The sequence below is a fragment of the Lipotes vexillifer genome, unplaced genomic scaffold, assembly GCF_000442215.2.
Source record: "Lipotes vexillifer unplaced genomic scaffold, Lipotes_vexillifer_v1.1 scaffold6, whole genome shotgun sequence".
In the NCBI taxonomy this organism is placed as follows: Eukaryota; Metazoa; Chordata; class Mammalia; order Artiodactyla; family Lipotidae; genus Lipotes; species Lipotes vexillifer.
In genome coordinates, this window is record NW_006799037.1 from 2,675,996 (window position 1) to 2,694,786 (window position 18,791).

Below are 18,791 nucleotides of genomic sequence, written 5' to 3' on the forward strand. Positions count from 1 at the left end.
CACAAAAAAAAAAAAAAAAAAAAAAAAAAAAAAAAACTAAGTGGCCCGGGTCAGGCCGTCCTTACCAGAGCGTGCAGACCCGCAGCTGGCTGGAGACTTCCTCCTCCTCTGGGTGGATTTCTGTAGCCTGTCAGCATCGAGTTCGAATAGGAGCAAGAAAGGAGTGTGGGCCCCAAAGTCCATGGCCTCCCTGCTCAAAATTCTTCCCAGAAGATGTGCAGATGCTAGGATTCTTACATTAAGTGAATGATTTCAGAAAGGGTAAATTTTTATCTTAATGTAAGCACTGACCAAAAAATGTTGATGTATTTATCCGAAGTTAGCATCAAATTTCAAACCACGCTTTGGGTGCACGTGGAACAGTTTAGTTAGAACTTAGCTTGGTGAATCAATGCTTGCTCACCACTGTGTGCGGACTCTAACCTAAGCTCCTTGCTTAAGCACTCAGCACCTCCCCTGCTTCTGTCCCAATCCTCCCTCCCAGCTTTCTTTCTCCCGGTACTCCCTGCCCGTGCTCTCTGCTGCACCCAAACCAGACGGGCTGTTTTTCCATCCGGCTCCGTCATTTTCCCGACACCAAGCCTTCGCCCAGACTGTTCTGAACGGATCAAGATCAGAATCCTATTCATACTTTAAAATCAGCACAAATGCAACTCTTCCCTGAAGCATTCCTTGATTTCTGTCTCCCTCCCTCAGCGTGGTTTTGCCTCTGCCTTTTTGAGCCCCCAAAGCAATTTTGCTGTTCCCGTGTCATAGCACCCTTGCATATTACTTTGTGCTACAGCTATTCGTATTTGTGGTGAGTCCCAGTGGGCTGCCTGTCACCTCTCTGTCCCCCCAGTGCCTCGCACAGGCCTGGCAAACACCAGGTGCTGGATAGAATAGGATGGCAGTCTGGGGATCACTGGAATCAACTAGAACTTTGCATGTGTCCTTTGCAGCCGTTCTGGCCGATGGGCACCGGCTGTGCCCGCGGCTTTCTGGCAGCCTTTGACACGGCGTGGATGGTGAAGAGCTGGGACCAGGGCACTCCTCCCCTGGAGCTGCTGGCTGAAAGGTGAGTATTAATAGCAGGACCCTCAGCTGGAGGCAGGGCCGGGTCAAAACTCAGGCAGGAGAGGGAGTGAGGCTGGATGAACCTGGAGCCTCTGCCCCCTCTCATCTGCCTTCCCACATGTGGCCTGATTTCATCATTGGGGTCCCCAAGGAAACGTTCTCTGTCTTGATCTCCCTCCCCCAGTGACTTTCCGTGGGGGCCAGGCCCTTAAGCCCTGGATGCCAAAGAGAAATCTTCAGGGCGGCCCTGAAGTTGGGGTTCTCGACACTGCTGGGACACTGAGGAATCAGAAAAGGTTTAGGGGAAGCTTCCATTGCAGCACTGAGTCCCACTCTGTTGGGGGCTGGGTGCTCTCACCTCCCAGGCCTCTTCTGCTGCTGAGATCCTGGGCTTCCTCCCAGACGCCTGCTGCTGGCCACGTGGCTGTGACAGCTGGTGGACCAGGATAAGTCAGGGCTGGCGGGTGCGGACGGGCCCCTGCTGGTCTTGGGTGTGGAGACCTGTGGTCATGGGGGACCAGCCACAGGAGGCAGGGTGGCTGAGTGACAGTTATAGCAAAACCGCAGGTCTCTGGGCTGCCAGCTCTGAGTCCCTGCCCTCCGCCCCAGGGAGGAGGCCAGCCTCACCATCTCCCAGGGTCCCTCCTGCTTCCCCTTGGCCGTGTTGACCCTCCCCAGCTTTGCAGATCTCGAGAAGCAGGAGGGCCAGGCATTGCTGGGAAGGGTTGTGCAAACACAGATCTAAGAAGCTCTTGGGAGCAGGGGAAGGCGGGTGGAGGGGAGGAGTGGAGAGAAGGCCAGAGGCTGCAAGAGCAACCCTTGACCTGTCTGCTCTGCCTTCCTCCAGAGAAAGTCTTTACCGGCTGTTACCTCAAACGACCCCAGAGAACATCAATAAGAACTTTGAGCAGTACACGTTGGACCCGGGGACGCGGTACCCAAACCTCAACTCAAACTGCGTCAGGCCCCATCAGGTAAGACCTTGCCTGGAGTCCTGTGTGGGTCACCAGGCACTGAGTGGTGAGAAGTAGGGGGTCACCTAAAATCTTGGCACATCCTTGGGACCCAGGCCACCATTGCCTCTTGGCCCAAAGGTGAGGCCAATTTCTCTCTCTGGGAAAGCCACAGAGTAAAGTAGAGGCAGCATCTCTCTAGCCAACAGGAGAGACCTAGAACACATGTAAGTGTGTGTCCACATATGTACATGTATTTACGTATGTTTATTTGTCACTGAGCATATGCATTGCTGAGCATACCTCTCTCAAATAATCTACTGATCAAATACCAAGTTCTTTCCATCTGAGGTCCTAGAGTCTCTTTTTTCTCCCATCGACTTAAGAGTCACACAAACTCTGACCTCTTCAATCAATAGCACAGAGAATGGTGTGAATTTTAAAAATCAGCCAATTACATATATTCACACTCGAGTTCCCCCACATTTGGGTGGATGACAGATCCGCAGCTCTGTCTCAAGTTGCTGGTTCCCTTGCTGAAAGTCATGTCCTTCGGTGAGAGAGGAAAAGGGCAGCCAATGTCGATGAGAGGGTGGGGTGGGTTCAGTGGCCCTGCAACGACTAGGGTTTGGGGGAAACCAGCAGACAGCTGTGTGTCCTCTGTCGCTCCTAGGTGAAGCATTTGTACATCACTAAAGAGTTGCACCAGTGCCCTCTCGAGAGGCTGGGCTCAGTGAGGAGATCCGTCGGCCTCTCCAGGCGGGGTAAGTGGCCCTCCTGGGACCCCAGCTTTGCAGGGAGGAGGCCTGCGGGGTGGCCACTGGGGCACAGGCCCTGCAGCCAGCCTGGCTCTGATCCAGTGACCTACATGACCTTGGCCAGGTGCCTCTGCTCTCTGCACTTCAGTTTCCTCATCTGTAAAAACCGGGACAAGGACAATACCAACCATAGGATCACTGTGTGGGTTAGAGGCGAGCGCCTGACACATTAAAGTGAACTGGACTGACTTCCCTGGGACTTGCTTTTCTTCTCCTGGTGTTTCCAGTATGAGGAGTCTTGTCTCCCCAGCTAGATAAAAAGCTCCATGTGCTTCACTCTTTTCCTGGTCTTCCAGGGCCTGGCACAGTGCTGTGCACAAGGCTGGTGCTCAGTGTGGAGGGAAGGGGTGATTAAATGACCAGCTTCCCAGCGTCCACCCGGCTGTGCTCAGGTCACTATCCTGCCTAAAGACACACCTGGCTTCCACTGCCTGCCCAGACCTTGCATCCTGCCCACCATCGGGCAAACTCAGCCTCACCAGCCACCCCTCCCTGCCTTCCACACCCACACGCCCTGCTGCTGCCGGCCTTTAATAAACCATGTCACATAACATGGCAGGTTTCTCTAGATTCTTTGCCACGGCACAGTCCTTTTTGTTTTCCTGGAGCTCTCCTTCTGTCCTAGACACTCTTCTAGAAGCAGTCAAATGCACCTCCTCCATGACCCTTTCTTTGGCGAGTTCCCCTGCCCTGGTAGACTCTGGCAAACCCACTCATGTGCTCCCCTGGCATTGGGTTTCTCTGTTACTGTCACCCACTTCTGTGTCTGTCTTCCCCACAAGATAAGCATGTTGTTGGCAGAGTCCATGTCACCCTCACCTCTGTGTTCCTAGCCTCTAACCAGGACCTGGCCAGAGGGCGTCTCAGGAACTCTTTCCTGCAGGAGAGCATGCTTCCTGTCCCAGCATCCTGCCCTCCTGCATGCTCTCGACAGGACCCCCTCATGGGGCTGCAGCTGTGCCCACAGCCCCTGCCTCAGTGCTGTTCCTCCTGGTCCCCACCCATGGTGGCCGACAGAGCGGGTCCCCGGGGGAGCTGCTGAGATTTCCGTACAGCGCTTCACCACTGTCCATCTCCTCTTGCTGCAGAGTCAGACATCCGGCCCAGCAAGCTCTTAACCTGGTGCCAGCAGCAGACCAAGGGCTACCAGCATGTCAACGTCACAGACCTGACCACGTCCTGGCAGAGTGGCCTGGCCCTGTGTGCCATCATCCACCACTTCCGGCCTGAGCTGATGTGAGTTTGGGGCCCAGCTGGACCTGGCGAGCCCCTCATGGCCCAAGGGGACCCTGGAGACAGGCGAGACCAGGGCTGTTCTAGATGCAGAATCTTCAGCGCGTAGATCAGTATTTCTCTTTGCACACTTTGAATCTGAATTTTGTCTTCGGCTTGTTCTTTTCCCTTTGCACTGATGATTCTGCCAGCAACTTGTTTGATCTGCGTTCCTTCTATGTAAGGAGCAGAATGACTCAGGCTCGGTGATTGACTGCACTCATACACCAAACCCCTTTCATTTGGGAAATTTGAGTGTTCACACCTTGGAGCTCTACCCTCAAGAGAGGACTTATGGGCAAGATCTAATTCTGGGGACCAGCTTGAGGGTTTTACAGCCAAAAGAATTAGATTTGTGACCCAGATCCGTTAGCTGTGTACTGTTGGGCAAAAGCCCCTCATCTTCTCTGAGTTCGCCGTCTTCATCTATAAATCAGGAATAGTGGCAGGGTCATTAGGAAGGTCGGATTATGTTTGTGGAAATGCTTTGTGATGTTGAAAGCACAATACATCTATTATGTTGTGTTTAAATCAACTGCAGTGTAACCTCACACCCATGAGCAAATTCATCCGGAAGGCTGGGTGGAAACCTGAATTTTATCAGTTGGTACCTTTAGGAGATGAGGTTGCCTTGAGAAGGGGATAGGCTCTCACCTCTTACTTTATATAACTTGATTCTTCTATTTACAAGAAGCCCATATCACGTTTGTAATTAAAAGGAAAAGAATGAACGGGAACTATATAAAAGTAAAGTAGTTCATAAATTTTCCAATTATTTTCTGATATTTTTCATCCCAGGTAGCAGATGACATTTTCATGGCCCAGATCTGATTGGTTCCACCCTGAGTGAGGACAGGGTTAGCGTCTTCTGGCTGAGCCCCCCTGCGGGGTGGGGGGTAGTGGTGGAGGGATTGGAGCAAGGGCGTTGTCACTGCTCCTTATGGCTAAGTTTGCTCAGCTCTTCACCCCTCTGCATCCTCTCCGAAAACTTCACCTTGTTCTGATTCTCCAGCAACTTTGACTCTTTGAATGAAGATGACACTGTGGAGAACAACCAGCTGGCATTTGACGTGGCCGAGCGTGAGTTTGGCATCCCCCCAGTGACCACAGGCAAAGAGATGGCCTCAGCCCCGCAGCCCGACAAGCTCAGCATGGTCATGTACCTCTCCAAGTTCTATGAGCTCTTCCGGGGCACCCCGCTGAGGCCTGTGGGTAAGGACCTGCTTTCAGGATGAGGCTTTGCCAGCCCCTGAGCCGTCTCTGCCCTGTGCCCACATCTGGCTGCTCTTCACACTGATGTCCTCTGTTCTGGGGCTGACCCCTGCCCTCCCTTTGCCTTTGAGCCCAAATAAGGGTGGACCCCACGCACCCAGACCCACGTATGTAAGTGGGTCCTGTGTGGCAGGTGCCACATGGGGCTGGCCTGCATCTGCCCTTGTCACCGGGAGATCACTGACAGAACGGCACCAGCCCTCTGTGCAGGCCACTGACAGCTTCAGTTGGGGGTGAGGGAATTATTTTGGAGGGGCCTTGACTCAGTGACACCCCGTGAGCTCTGGGGGAGCAGTGGAAGGATCTGGATCTCAGTCTTACTTTTACCTCCTAACAGATGCTTGGCGCAAAAACTACGGAGAGAATGCTGACCTTGGCATGGCCAAATCATCCATTTCTCATAACTATCTCAACCTCACATTTCCAAGGAAGAGAACTCCACGAGTAAGTTTCGGCCTGGGTTTGTTTAATTTCTTCTTAAACGTGGATGGGTGAGGGGAAGGGAGATGCCACGTGCTGGGTCTGTTTACGCTGATAAATTACCTAGATCAAGTGCTCAGGAAGACATGAGTAGAACTCAGTCAAGTTCCCCTGCACCATGTAGCCAGCTTCAGTGCCTTCAATGTGGTTATAGGAAGGGCAGGGAGCAAAGAGGACATGCTGGTGAGTATTTTTAAAAGTAAATCAGATTAGCTCTGCCTCCTAAGCAGGGAGATGGACACGATATCTCACTTTGTTAAGCAATTTAGATCAAGAACACGATGGCCATTTAGTAGCAGAAGTGGATGATGAGGCTACATTTACATATTCTGTTCCATTCATTTTTTTAATTCATTCATTCAACAATGTTTACTGGGCCCTGTTCATGCCAACTTTAAGGCTGAATGTTTTGTTTGTTTTTGATGAGGGGAGCAAATATACAGAGGTGAGTAATATATGGACCTTGCCTTTGAGGAGCTCAGAACCTAATAAAGAGATTCCCAAATTTTCCCAACTTATGGCACCTTTAGTGTCTTAGTAATTTTTTTTCACACTGCCCCCAGTTCAAAAGAAATGCCTAAAATTTTCGTTTGTTAAGTAGTTATAGCCAAATAACTTGGTAGGGGAATTTTGCAAGGTGTGTGACAGACATCACCATGCTTCCCTAGAAAATCTCAAATATCCTGCGGCTCCTCTCTGAGTTCACTCTGGTGCCACAGGGTGCCTTGGTACACAGTTTGGAAACCACAGGCCTAATGAGAAATTACAGGGTAATATGAATGACGGCATCTCCATGGAAGGTATAATACAAGTTGCCTTGCTTGATGTGCTCATTTTACAGATTAAAAAGTGGAGGCCCAGAGATGTTAGGCTGCAGGGGCTCGCACAGAGCTTGCCTTCCCTCCACTGACTCGGCAGAGGGCTGCAGGCCTCTGCGTGCGTCTCAGTGTCTCTGGCTTGCCACAGGCTCTTAACTGCTGGCCAGTCATGCCTTGTCCTGCCAACCCCTCCACCCAGGGTGGGGCTGGGGCCCCATGGCCTCCTTTCTTTCCCTGGGCTATGTGATCAGTGGTCACTTTTTCCCCTGAGGGCTGTGCTCCCTGGAAGGCAGCAGTGGTTGTGCTGACTCTAGGAACTGGGTACTTAGTGCTCTACACGCCCTGTCTCTAGGAAGGGACAGGCTCGGGGGCTGGGGAGGGCGGGTGTGCGGGTCAGCTCGGGTGTAAGCAGAGCAGCTGAAAGGCTGAGCTGCACCCCACTGCCCTGTGCCCCTCTGCTCCCCAAGCTGCCCCACTCAGAGCCTCTGTGGGAGATGCCGTGACCCACCGTAGGTCACACTGAGCGAAAGCTGTCTTCCGGAGCCCAGTCATCGGCTTGCCCCACCTCAGCCCAGCTGCTTTTCCTCTGATGACCGAGGACCCCTGCTTTGGGCTACTCCATCCCAGGCAAGCCAGTGCAGCCTTTCTGGAAGCTCTCTGAGCCAAACATTTATCACTTTTCTCCGTTCACCCACTTTCCTTCCACCACTTAGCCCACAGCTGGGAACTGGAGAGGCATGTTTAAACCTTTCACTCACCACACCTCTGTTTACAGAGTGACCGAATTGAAAAAGCCTGGCCAGCTCTGGCTCAGGAGGTGGGAATGGTCAAAAGTCAGCCGTCAGCCAGGCCCTCCAGGCCCTCTGAGGGCGCCGGAGCAGCACTTCACTTCGCCCTGGCTCTGCTAGCAAATGCAGCGGGGATGCGTGGGCTCTGCCCGGCCCAGCCCTGGCTGATTTTGGCCCACATCCAGTCTCCTCCAGGGTGTGCTCCTTGACTGCCCATCTTGAGAGCGGTTAAAATCCACAGGTCTGATTCCCTCCCATGGCCCCAGTTAATGTCTGAAGTTTGTCCTGCTTCTCGGATAGGTAGAGAGGTTATAGGTCATTGAAGTAAGTGCCTGGTGTGGGCATTAGTTGTCCCACCCTTTTTCCTCAAACTGGTGTGTTGGTGGGTTTGCAGGGCCACTGGGTCACATTCTGCCCTGGCACTAAACTACCCCAGCATATACTGTCCACCACTCAACGCCAGTGCAATGGTCCAAGCACGTGCAAAGTACCTTCTCCCCTTTCTGTCATGTGTCTTCTTCTTATATCTGGATCCTTTTTTGGTCTGGAGAAATCTGTTTGCAATGCTCTTTGGTCTTAACATGTCTCATGACCAAAGAGTACTGAGTCCACTCCAGGTTGCCCCTGGACACGCACAGAGGAGGTCTGCACAGGAGACTGAAAACTGCACACGTACACGGGGCTCCCCCGCAGTTACACAAGATATCAATGCAATAAGACACACACTTTTCACTGCCCTGGTTCACGTGCCCCTACGGACTGGAGATGGAGGCTAGGCTGCGCTTGCGTGATTTTGTACACCAGAGCTCAGACACACGATCTGTGTGTACAGGTGCGTCTGTAGTTGACCTCGCCCCCTCCTCTCGTCCCTCCATTCCCTTCCCTCCCCCCTCACTGACTTCAGAGGACCATCTTGATGCGGGGATTGATCAGCCCACCTTTGTTCACGTGTGGCCTCTTAATCTGAAGAGGGCTCATTGTTTCTCTCCTGAGCCAGTCTTACAGTCTCTCTCCCTCCTGGTTTTTGATGTTGGTGTTAAATTCTTCTTTCCTCCCTAATCTTATTTTCCTGATAACATCCAAACTCCAGCAAAAGAGAACAACTTTGGGCAAAATTGAAGGCTCTTCCTCCATCCAGAAACTTGTTTATTTTAGAGAGAATGACTTTCCCATTCCACGCCAAGAGGGTTGTGCCTCCGGTGAGTGGTAACCTACCGGGGTTGGTTATCTCTGAAGACTGGATGGCCCACGCCTGGGGAGGGGGAGAGGAGCTTAGGGATTCTGTTTTCCTCTTAAAGAAAAGCCCTTGGTCTGCTGCAGGTCTGCTTCTGTCCCAGTCAGCAGCTAGAAGCCTTGTAGCATGGGACAGTTCCTGGAGACTCCAAAGCTCTTGTCACCAGGCTCACAGGTGACATCTGAACACACATATGTGATCTCTGTCTCCTATGTGTGCAGGTGAGTGCATACACACACACACACACACACACACACACACAACCTGTCTGTGCTCACCTCGTCTTAACCACACGTGGGTAATGCCTAGATTTATGTCCACTTCAGTTATGACACATATTATACTACATACATGGTCGAGGTGTCTGATCTTTGTTTTCCCCATTCTGGGCCCATCCCTTGAGGGACAACACAACACAGAAGTTGTCATTTGTCCCTGGAAAGCCCATCCTAGAAGACAGGCGGGTGGCCCCAGGATTTATCCTGCTCGGCTGGCTGATTCTGACCCAGGTCCTCCTCTAGCGCTGACCCTGGTGGAGTGGGGTTCACAAAGCATGACTCAGATCAGTGTCTGGTCTGAGCTGGAGGGTCCCCCTCCCAGCTCTTCTCCTTGACCCTCCTGCACAGACACTTTCCAAAGATCCAGGGGCAGTTATGTAAGAAAGTGCTTCCTCCATTCGCCCAGTCATTCAACACAGATTTACCGAGTCCCCGTACTATGCTGAGTTCTCAGTGCTGGGGGCACAGCAGTGAACAAAGAGGGCCAAGGTCTCTGCTGGAGGGAGCTGACCTTCCAGTGTGACTTCCTAAGTTCCTCTCACTCCCCTTCTCCAGCTCTTTTCACAGAACCACCCACCCAGCAGCCAGAACTCCCACTAGGGTTCTCGTACTTCTCAGTACGAGGCTTCAGAGACTTGAAGACGGCTTAGGGAGTCAACCCAGGTACTGATGCTGCCCGGGTCAGTTAGCACAGGGCTTAAGCAACGTGCCCGTCCCCATCCCACCCTGGGCACCTGTGGTCTGCAGGTCGCTGCTGAGGGTGATCGCTCTCCCGTCCTCTGTGTAACTGCAGCCTGGGATTCTGTGCTGACTTATAGAACAGGGATGCAAGCTGAAGCCCAGACGACAGATGCGTATTTGGGTCTGGTGGGGATTCAGCACGTGTTCAAACCTCTCAAAGTTCCTCAGCTTGTCTGCAAAATATCGTAATAACAAACAGTGCATTGCTGCGAAGACAACGATGAACAAGTGTGAACTGCAGGTCTGAGCTCCTTCTCTGGCACATGGAAGGGGCTCTGTAAATGATGGTCCCCATCCCATACTGACTAAATGAAGATGCTCGTTTTCTGAAAACGGTAAAACTAGTTGGGTTGACCACTGGCTTCCGTACTGCAACCATGATGGATCCAGCATTTTACAGTGTCATAGCACATTTGCTCCTCTTGTTACATTTTGAGGAAGGCAGGGGACATGTTCTCATCCCAGTTTTAGAAATGGGGAAACTTGGTCTTAGGGAGATTATAATGCTGTGCCATATAGGTGGTAAATGTCAAAGCCAGAACTAGAATTCAGACTTTCTAATTCTGTGAAGAGCACTAACCTAACTTAAAAATGTCTAACACTTATATAGCACTTCAAAGGAGAAGTGTCTTATATACGTGAATTTGTTCATCCTTAAAATAACTTACTTATGAGCTAGATAGTATAGTGTCTTAGAAGTGAGGAAACTAAAGTCAGAAAAGTTGGGTGATTTTCCTAAGGTCACTTAGCCGGGAAGTAATTCGTGTCAGAACTCGAACCCATGGCTCCATGCTGCTCTGCCATTGAAGGGAAGAGCTCTCTTGCCAGTGTCACTGACCATCTTTCTAAATATCATGGTGGCCAGTATACTCTCAGGACACTGCCTACAACGGCCAACCTCTCTTCCTATGACCCGGATCTGAATTTCTCCACCAGCTAACTAAATATAAAGTTGGGGCTGAAATCACCTTAAGTCAGGCAGTATGGGAACGTGATTATCTTGTGCTGATCAGATAAATGATGAGATTGGTAGACATATGTCTTTGATTTTTTTTTAATGGACAACACCAAGTAGTTTAATAAATGCCTTTTGGTATATAGAATCTTTTAAATCATTGGGAAATAATGACAAGAAAGTATCTTAGGGTGAAAGGGCAGGAAAAATTAATAAGAAAGTGAGTTATTTGTTTATTCTCATACTCTCTCAGGGCACAATAAGTATTTTCTTCCCCCTTGTACCCCAATTCTCTACAGTGCTAAGCAGAGTCCAAGGAGAGGGAGTTACGGAGGCATTTTTGGCTCCCCAATAGTGATATACAGATAAGAAAAAAATTAGATAAATCTCTAGATTTGTGTTTTTTCAAGCTTTTTGTTTTAACCTAGCTCTTATCTGAGAGTCAGTGCTTCCATGATAAATCCATAAGGAAGAACAGAGACCCTTTGGATTTGTATGTTGCTAACCATATAGACTGCATTTTATTGTCCCATGGGTCTGGCTGAATCAGAGGAGCTGATGTTGCCCCACCCACTTCCTTTCACCCCTCCCCATAAGGATCTGGGGGGTCTTCTTAGGTGCTGCTGCTGGGTACCCTCCCCCCAGGAGTGTTTTCTGTGAGCCTGCGGCTAACGTACTGAGTTTGGATCCAGGCAGGCTCAGTTGGACCAGTCACAGCCAGGGCTGCTGAATGCAAGAGAGTAAGATGTGTTGCTCTTTGAGGGAAAAGCCAAGTCCTCATTTAAGGTGGAAACAAGAAGAACAACAGAAACCCCTGAGACGATGCATGAAGTGTTCTTGTTGGGAGGAAACCCTGTACTTTCACAGGCTCGTCTCCGGGCCAGTGCAGGGCTCACAGGCCGTGGAGCCAGGCACCCAGACAGCCTGGGCCTCTAGGACCCGATGCTGTAAATAAGGTCATCTGTTTCTCTTGGTGTTTGCCCAAACATTTGGGTTGAAATCATTTCCATTCACAGTATAATGATTTATTAGAAGCTGAGGAAAATGTTGAAGGGAAGGCGAGGCCCTTTTGATCTGTTGTTTTATGCTGCCTGAGCAAGGGAAGGGTCACATTTTTGAACAAATATCAATGACTAAACTGTAGTTAATTTTGTCTTAAAAATTTTTTAAGGTGCTGGTAAATAGGAGGAGGGGCGGGGTGATGGGGGAGTGTAAGTGCAGGGGAGCAGGTGCTTGCCTGTGGAAGTAAGTTGAGTACACACTAGACTGTGTGCTGGGGGCTTTGATCATTACTGTTGATTTAGAACAACCAGGAGGTAAAGGATCCTCTGTGATGGGGCAAGGTGAGAATGTGTGGGGCTGACTGGGCAGCATGCCTGGGTTTGAGAGGAGAGAGTGGCCAGCAGCCCTTTCAGCTGCATCCAGTGTGGAACAAAGGCTGGGATTTAATCTGGCCCTGCTATGGAGGGCCCCGCTGAGGGTGTCGGAGGCTCCCCCAGGGAGGGACGCATAGTCGGTGGGGACGGCTCCATTGTCCTCAGTGGGCTGGCCCTTTGGGGAAGGTCCCAGCTCGAGGTCTAACCCCAGCGTCAAGGAGAGGCTAACCCAGCAGGGTGCATGGCAAGGCACTAAATCCAGCCTGCAGCCCCATCCCAGCTTGTGGCGTCAGCTCAACCTGTGCAGTCCCCCTCCTTCCCTTGAGGAGATAAGTCAGACCACAAGTGCGCCCTTGGGTGGCCTTTGCAAGGGTCATGCAATGGGCTTAGGTAGGGACGGGTTCTCTGGATTTAAATGTCCAGATTTTGGAAGAAGAAAGTAGGCTGTAAGGGGTTATCAATGGGACGACCATGCAATTTATTGTCTAAACCAGGATATTTTTGAAAATGAAAGGGGGCACTATTCATAATTATGCTGGGGGAAAAAGCAATACATCAAACTGTCCTGGGCAAACTGGGCTGTATGGTCACCATAGTTTTCAGGCCATATCTGATGCTACTTTGAAGTTAACATAATATCATTTACCAGTAGCTGCAATGGTGGCTTAATGGCAGGTGTAATTTGCCATCAAATTCCTGGACAGCTGATCTAAGTCCCGAGAATCCCTGCCTGTGAGGGGAGCCAGTGGCACCTCTTCGTAGGAGGTGATCTCCACGGGGCAGCATCAGCAGGCCCAGCTGTGACCACTCTTGAGTCCAAGGTCATTGACAAGGAGACAATCCCTGCCCATGTCACAGGGATTCTTTGTGCTTTGGAATGTTTTGACATGATTTTGGGGGCTGTGTTCCCACCCGCTTCTGACAGAACCCCTGGCTCCCGAGGTTGGGGAAGGCTCCCTCCTCTGTGCCTGAACACAGCCGAAAGCATGTGTCACGGTGCAGGGTAATTTCTGCCCATCTGTTTCCTGGGCTGGCAGCTGTGGCGGGCAGGGCTGGATCCCCAGTGCTGGCATCGCAGCCCTTGACAGCCCTGAGCTCACCATGCTTTCTTGGCCATCACAGGTGGACAGCCGAACCGAAGAGAATGACATGAGCAAGCGGAGGCGGAAAGGCTTCAACAACCTGGACGAGGTGCGTGTGCTCAGTGTCGGTTTACACAAAGCCCGTTTCCTGACAGCCAGTGGCCACAGCCCGCCCTTCTGACCATGGCAGTCGCCCTGCCCTTCTTTCTTTCCTCTCATGAACCACTGGGTTCCAAGCTTGGCTTGATGGGAAAAAGTTGGGTCTGGTCACTAGCTATGTCACCCTCCCAGGGTGTGGCTTATATCTGTAAAACACAGATTATGCATTTGCGATGGATGACATTTCACAGAATTTTTAAAGATTAAGTAAGAGGACGTGTATAACATGCCAATCATGGTCTTTGGCACCTAGGGTAATCAAGATATCATCACTATTAATAGTAAGTAGTAAAGAGGCACCAGCAGTCCCACTTTTCTCCCAGTCCTAGTTTCTACCTTTTGTGTTTTCTGTAAAGCAGATGTCCCAGCACCCACAAATGCCACCTTCTGGTGAGAGAAGAAAGTTCCAGCCTACTTTGTCAAAGCCAAGCATGAGTCTCTCTCCTGCTACTAAAAAATTGATCAGAAAAAGAGTATCAGTTCTTGCTTCCCCAGGCAGCTCTGTAAAGAGACCTGAGATATATAGCTCATTCCAAAAAGCCATTCTAATTCCACAAAAGCAAGGTTAGTAGATACTGTCTGTGAACTGTAGGATATCAGCTTTAGCTAGCCTACTGGCTGATACCAAAATGATGACATAGAAGCAAGGGGGATAATTTGTAGGATACATTCATACTTCATTTATAGGACTTAGAAAGAACCTTATTTTATCTTATATGGTTGAAGAACCGCTGCTCTTGGCTCTGGCATGAGCAAGAAGCCAGTGAACAGGGAGACAGTTGAGAGGAAGAAGCCGTGGCTGATGAACTGGGCTGGAGAAGCATCCCATTCCCCAGTTACGGGTATTGGCTCTGCCTTAAGTGCCTGTGATTCGCTCCCACCTCCTCCCAAGAAGCTTCCCTTGGATACATTTTATCCCCGCGGGGAAGTCTTCTCCTGCCTTTCATCTGTGGCTTATTTGAGGGGGTGTTTGTGCTGTTTCTGTTGTTGGCAGCACGAGATTTAGAGTGTGGGAAGAAATCTGGTTGCACCTGCCCCTTCTGAAATGGCTCTGTTTTCTGGGCCAGCTGTTTTGCTTAAGTCAGATTTAACCAAGCAATGATTCTCTCTAAATTCTTGCTACTCATAAAGTGTGGGCCAAGAACAAGGGCACCAGTATCACCTGGCAGCTGGTTAGAAATGCGGACTCTCAGGGCCCACCCCAGACCTCTTGAATCCAAATCTGGTTTTGAAGGAGACCCCCGCAGTGATTCACGTGCCCGTGAACGTCTGCAAAGGGCCACTCTGCACGACCCACTGTCCTGGCCTACTTTGGCCTGTACAAACAGTGACCGGCCTAGTAAACTGGTCCTATTCACACTCAAGCCTGGATTGCTATGCAGAGTTACCGTTCCCACTTTGAAGTAGGCAGTGACTCTTTGGCTTGTGCTTGTCCAACTCTTCAGAGCGGTTGTGCATACAAGGTTTCCCATGGGGCTGCTACTCTTAGGGAATCTTAAAAAAAAACCCAAAAAACAATTGACTACAGTTTGCCTCTTCCCATGAATTTCTTCTAAGTGAACATAACTTTGTTTTGAGAACATCTGTTCCTGGGAGGGAAATTCATTGTCTCCTCAGGAAAACTGACTACCCTCTTGAAGTGACAATGCCATTTGTATTTCTGAGGCTGATGGGAGCAGATCTATGGTACCGGGGAACAGACGTTCACTGAACACCCATCATTTTTAAACTTTTATTTTAGCAGATGAGCTGAGAAAATCTTAGATAGAATTCCATTTCATGAAACAGCATAACCAACTGGTCACGGTCAACATCTAAACGGTCACAAGTCGTGTTGATATCACGTGTCCCAAAGCAAAGCAATGAGAAGGGCCCCTCACCTCCCTTACATCCCCGTTACATCCTTCTCCAAAACCCCTAACTCGGGGCCAATCACGAGCAAACATCAGCCCGACCCAGATGGAGGGACTTTGCACAAAATAGCTGACCAGCCCCCTTCAGAACTGTCAGGGTCATGAAAGACAGAGAAAAAGATGGAGAAACCATTACAGATGGGAGGAGGCTGAGGAGGCGTGATGACTAAATGCAATGTGGGATCCTGGATTATGTCCTGGAACCTAAAAGGACATTAGTGGGAAACTGGCCCGATCTGAATCAAGTCTATAGTTCTGTTAATGGTATTGTGCCGGTGTTAATTTCTTAGTTTTGATAACAGTGTCATAATTATTCCAGATGTTAACGTTAGGTGCAGCTGGGTCTACGGTACGCAGGAACTATCTGTGCTGTCTTTGTAAGTTTTCTGTCCATCTAAAATTATCTCAAAATTAAATTTTTTTTATAAAGGTAGCAACAACAGAGCAGGACTCGTTGCCATTGGGAGTGGGGCACGGAGGAGAGAAGGGAAGCCCAGAGCCTGTGCCTTGCCTCACTGACATCCCCTCTTGCTTCCTTCACCCCGCAATTCTTTACCCTTTGTCAGCCACACGATATATTTTGAAAACCATTCCGCTCACCATTTCATTATTATATTTGACTTTTTCAACAGTCACATGAAGGTGGGTTACTGCTCACATTTTACAGATTAGGAAACTTCAGAGAAGTAAATTGCCAAGGTCACTGGGCTGGGAGGTGAAAGAGTCAGAATTCAAACACTAAGTGTCTGGCTCCCAAGCCTAGCTGTGCCCGTCTTTGAGAAGACTCGTCCCACCTGTGAGCATTGCCTCCAGCGTGGGCATTGCCTCCTGCTCTTGCCTCACTTCCTCAGACCACATAGGGTGTCCTTCAGGAAACTGCCCTTGTCGTGAGCCCCCAGGCCCCCTCCTTGATACCTGGGTTCCAGAACCAACAACCAATGCATTGCTTTGGCTTTTGCAGCCTTCAGCCTTTCCTAGCCAGGGCCTGGGCTCCAGTCAAGAGGGCTGTAAAGAAGGTGGAAGTCAGAACAAAGTCAAGTCCATGGCAAGTCAGCTGCTGGCCAAGTTCGAGGAGAACTCTCGGAACCCCTCACTCCTGAGGCAGGTGAGTCCTGTCAAATGTTCACTGACCCTGCCTACCTGGTGAACAGAACCCTCTGAGGAGCCAGCAGAAATATCAGGCTAGCACTGGATTTCAGGTGTGCCAGCCAGACCTGGCTCAAAAGGAGTCTCAAGCTTCTTCTAGATCTGGAGTCAGACTTTTCTAAAAGGGGCTGGAGAGCAAATATTTTAAACTTTGGGGACCATCCAGTCTCTCTTGCAATGACTCAATTCTGCCATTATAGCATGAAAGCAGCCATGGACAATCTGTAAACAAATGCACGTGGCCGTGTGCCAATAAAACCTTATTTACAAAAACAGGCAGCAGGCAGGATTTGGCCTGAGGACCGTAGTTTGCTGATGCCTATTCTGCACTGGGGAAGAAATCCTTTTCCCGATTTTGTTTTGCTTTGCAACCATGACTTGTTTTGCAGCCATCTTTGAGATGGTGCAGCTGGAGGGAGCTTTAGAGATGCTGATTGCCGAGTCCATGGTGAGAACATCCGTCCGAACCAGGGTCTTAGCTCCATGTGGGCCCATAGGAATGGAGACCAACCTCGAGAGTGTCCCCTGGTGCCCCCCTCTCCTTGTTCCCTTGGGTCAGGCTGGCAGGGCTGTTGTGTCTGACCAGGGTCCATGTGAGGCTGAAGGAGGTGGGATGCTGTGGGTCAGGCTGCAGACCCGGCTGACTTCTCTTGGACTCCGACTTGGAGTCTGCACTTGGATGGTTTCATTTGCTCCCCCGAATTCCTTTGGGGCACCACTGTCACATTACAAAAGCTTGGGACACGGGGTTCAGTTTTTCTTTGGAGAACATCTGTCACATGACAGAATTAGGCTCCTCTCAGGAGAAAGACAAACAATTGGTTAATTCTGTTCAGAGGCAGTTATAGACATCTTCCTAGTCTTGATGTAGACCATGCCCCTCCTAGACAAACCGACCTTCCCCAGGAAGCCAGGTTTTATTATAAGGGGCCCATGTTCCTAAGACCTGTAACTGTCTGAATTGTTTTCTCAACCGTCCCTCCTGGAGGCTTGGCCCCTTGCAGCCCCCAGGTATTGATGAGGGCTCTCTTCCTTCAGAAGGACTGTAGCATCCCTTTCATCTAGTGGGCGGGAAGGACTTTGGGACTTGCCACCCTGGCCTGGTATGTGCCTGCCCAGTGCCCCGGGTCTGAGCCAAAAGCACAGCCTCCTGGGGATTCACACATTGTTCAAGAGAAGGGGACCATGGGACTTGCTGTTCACACGGACAGAGGGCCGGGGTTCACGTTTCCCAGCTGGGCCCAGCTTGGCAGAGCTCAGCCCGGGGCTCCCTCAGCATCTGCAAACTCTCCCGCCCTGACTCTTCTCTCCCCCCTCCAAGTGTCTGTCTGACTCGCCTTTTCCTTCCTATTTCCTGCGGCTGCTTTTTTGGACTCGCCTTCCTCCTCCCAGGAGCACCGTGTCTCAGGGATAGGTAAGCCCATACTGCGCTCTTCCTCTGACCCTCCCGTTAACTCTCGCCGTCCCAAGCCAGAGGAGCCCACACCCAGCCCATCACCGACTCTGAAAAGGCAGGTAGGGCTCTTTCCAGTGGATGCTGTCTTGGAGAAACCAGAGGGGACTTTGATCCAGAGGGGTGGGGTCCGTGGCTGTCTCTACACCCCACAGAGGGCTGATTGTAGATTCTCTGGGAAGGCAAGCACAACTTGAGGTTACCACCCTTATGGGTAGGAATAACCAAGTATGCGGCGTCTTAAAGTACATGCCAGTCAGGGGTATCGACTGACCAACTACCAGGCTCTTGGTGCTCTATTTGCTTGGGGAAAAACAGACCACACCACACAGGGTATTTTGTGTGATGCCCCTGGGACACTTAGCTTATTTGCAGACCTCTTGAGTGGACTGATTTCTAAAATCAGTGGAGAAGTGACAGTGATGGTGGAATGGGCTCAGGTGGCCAGCTGGCCGCATGCCATTGAAGGGGTAAGACTGGGATGTGGTTAGACCTCCCCTGGTGTCTGAGCAGATGAGGACCTGCCCAGTGGGCAGGGAGGCAGCCAGGAGCCATGGGCTAAGGCTTTTTCCAGCTAATATCTCTGGGTTTGGAATTTGAATAGAATCACTATTATTGACCACAGCACTCAAAAGTGCCCGGTCAGCATTAGAAATTTTGCGTTGCTTCTTGGGGAGTGGAGGTCAAAGGAGGTCAGTGTGGACATATTGCAGTGATTCTGTGTCTGTGTGTGTAAGAATCATCTAGACAGCTTTATTAAAAATAGAAATCTTGGGCTTCCCTGGTGGCGCAGCGGTTGAGAGTCTGCCTGCCGATGCAGGGGATGCGGGTTCGTACCCCGGTCCGGGAAGATCCCACATGCCGCGGAGCGGCTGGGCGCTTGAGCCATGGCCGCTGAGCCTGCACGTCCGGAGCCCGTGCTCCGCAACGGGAGAGGCCACAACAGTGAGAAGCCCGCGTACCGCCAAAAAAAAAAAAATCATCAATCTCTGGTACC

The 18,791-nt window shown here is 50.7% G+C and overlaps 1 protein-coding gene across 1 annotated transcript in view; it reads left to right on the forward strand.

Annotated features, from left to right (window-relative positions):
• Window positions 1-18,791, forward strand: part of LOC103069359 (protein-methionine sulfoxide oxidase MICAL2) — a 117,697-nt gene that overhangs the window by 78,697 nt on the left and 20,209 nt on the right. Inside the window, 9 exon segments of the mRNA XM_007471410.1 lie at window positions 942-1,057; window positions 1,904-2,030; window positions 2,683-2,773; window positions 3,916-4,063; window positions 5,112-5,311; window positions 5,709-5,815; window positions 13,164-13,232; window positions 16,157-16,300; window positions 17,734-17,856. Coding sequence (XP_007471472.1) covers window positions 942-1,057; window positions 1,904-2,030; window positions 2,683-2,773; window positions 3,916-4,063; window positions 5,112-5,311; window positions 5,709-5,815; window positions 13,164-13,232; window positions 16,157-16,300; window positions 17,734-17,856 — 1,125 coding nt within the window.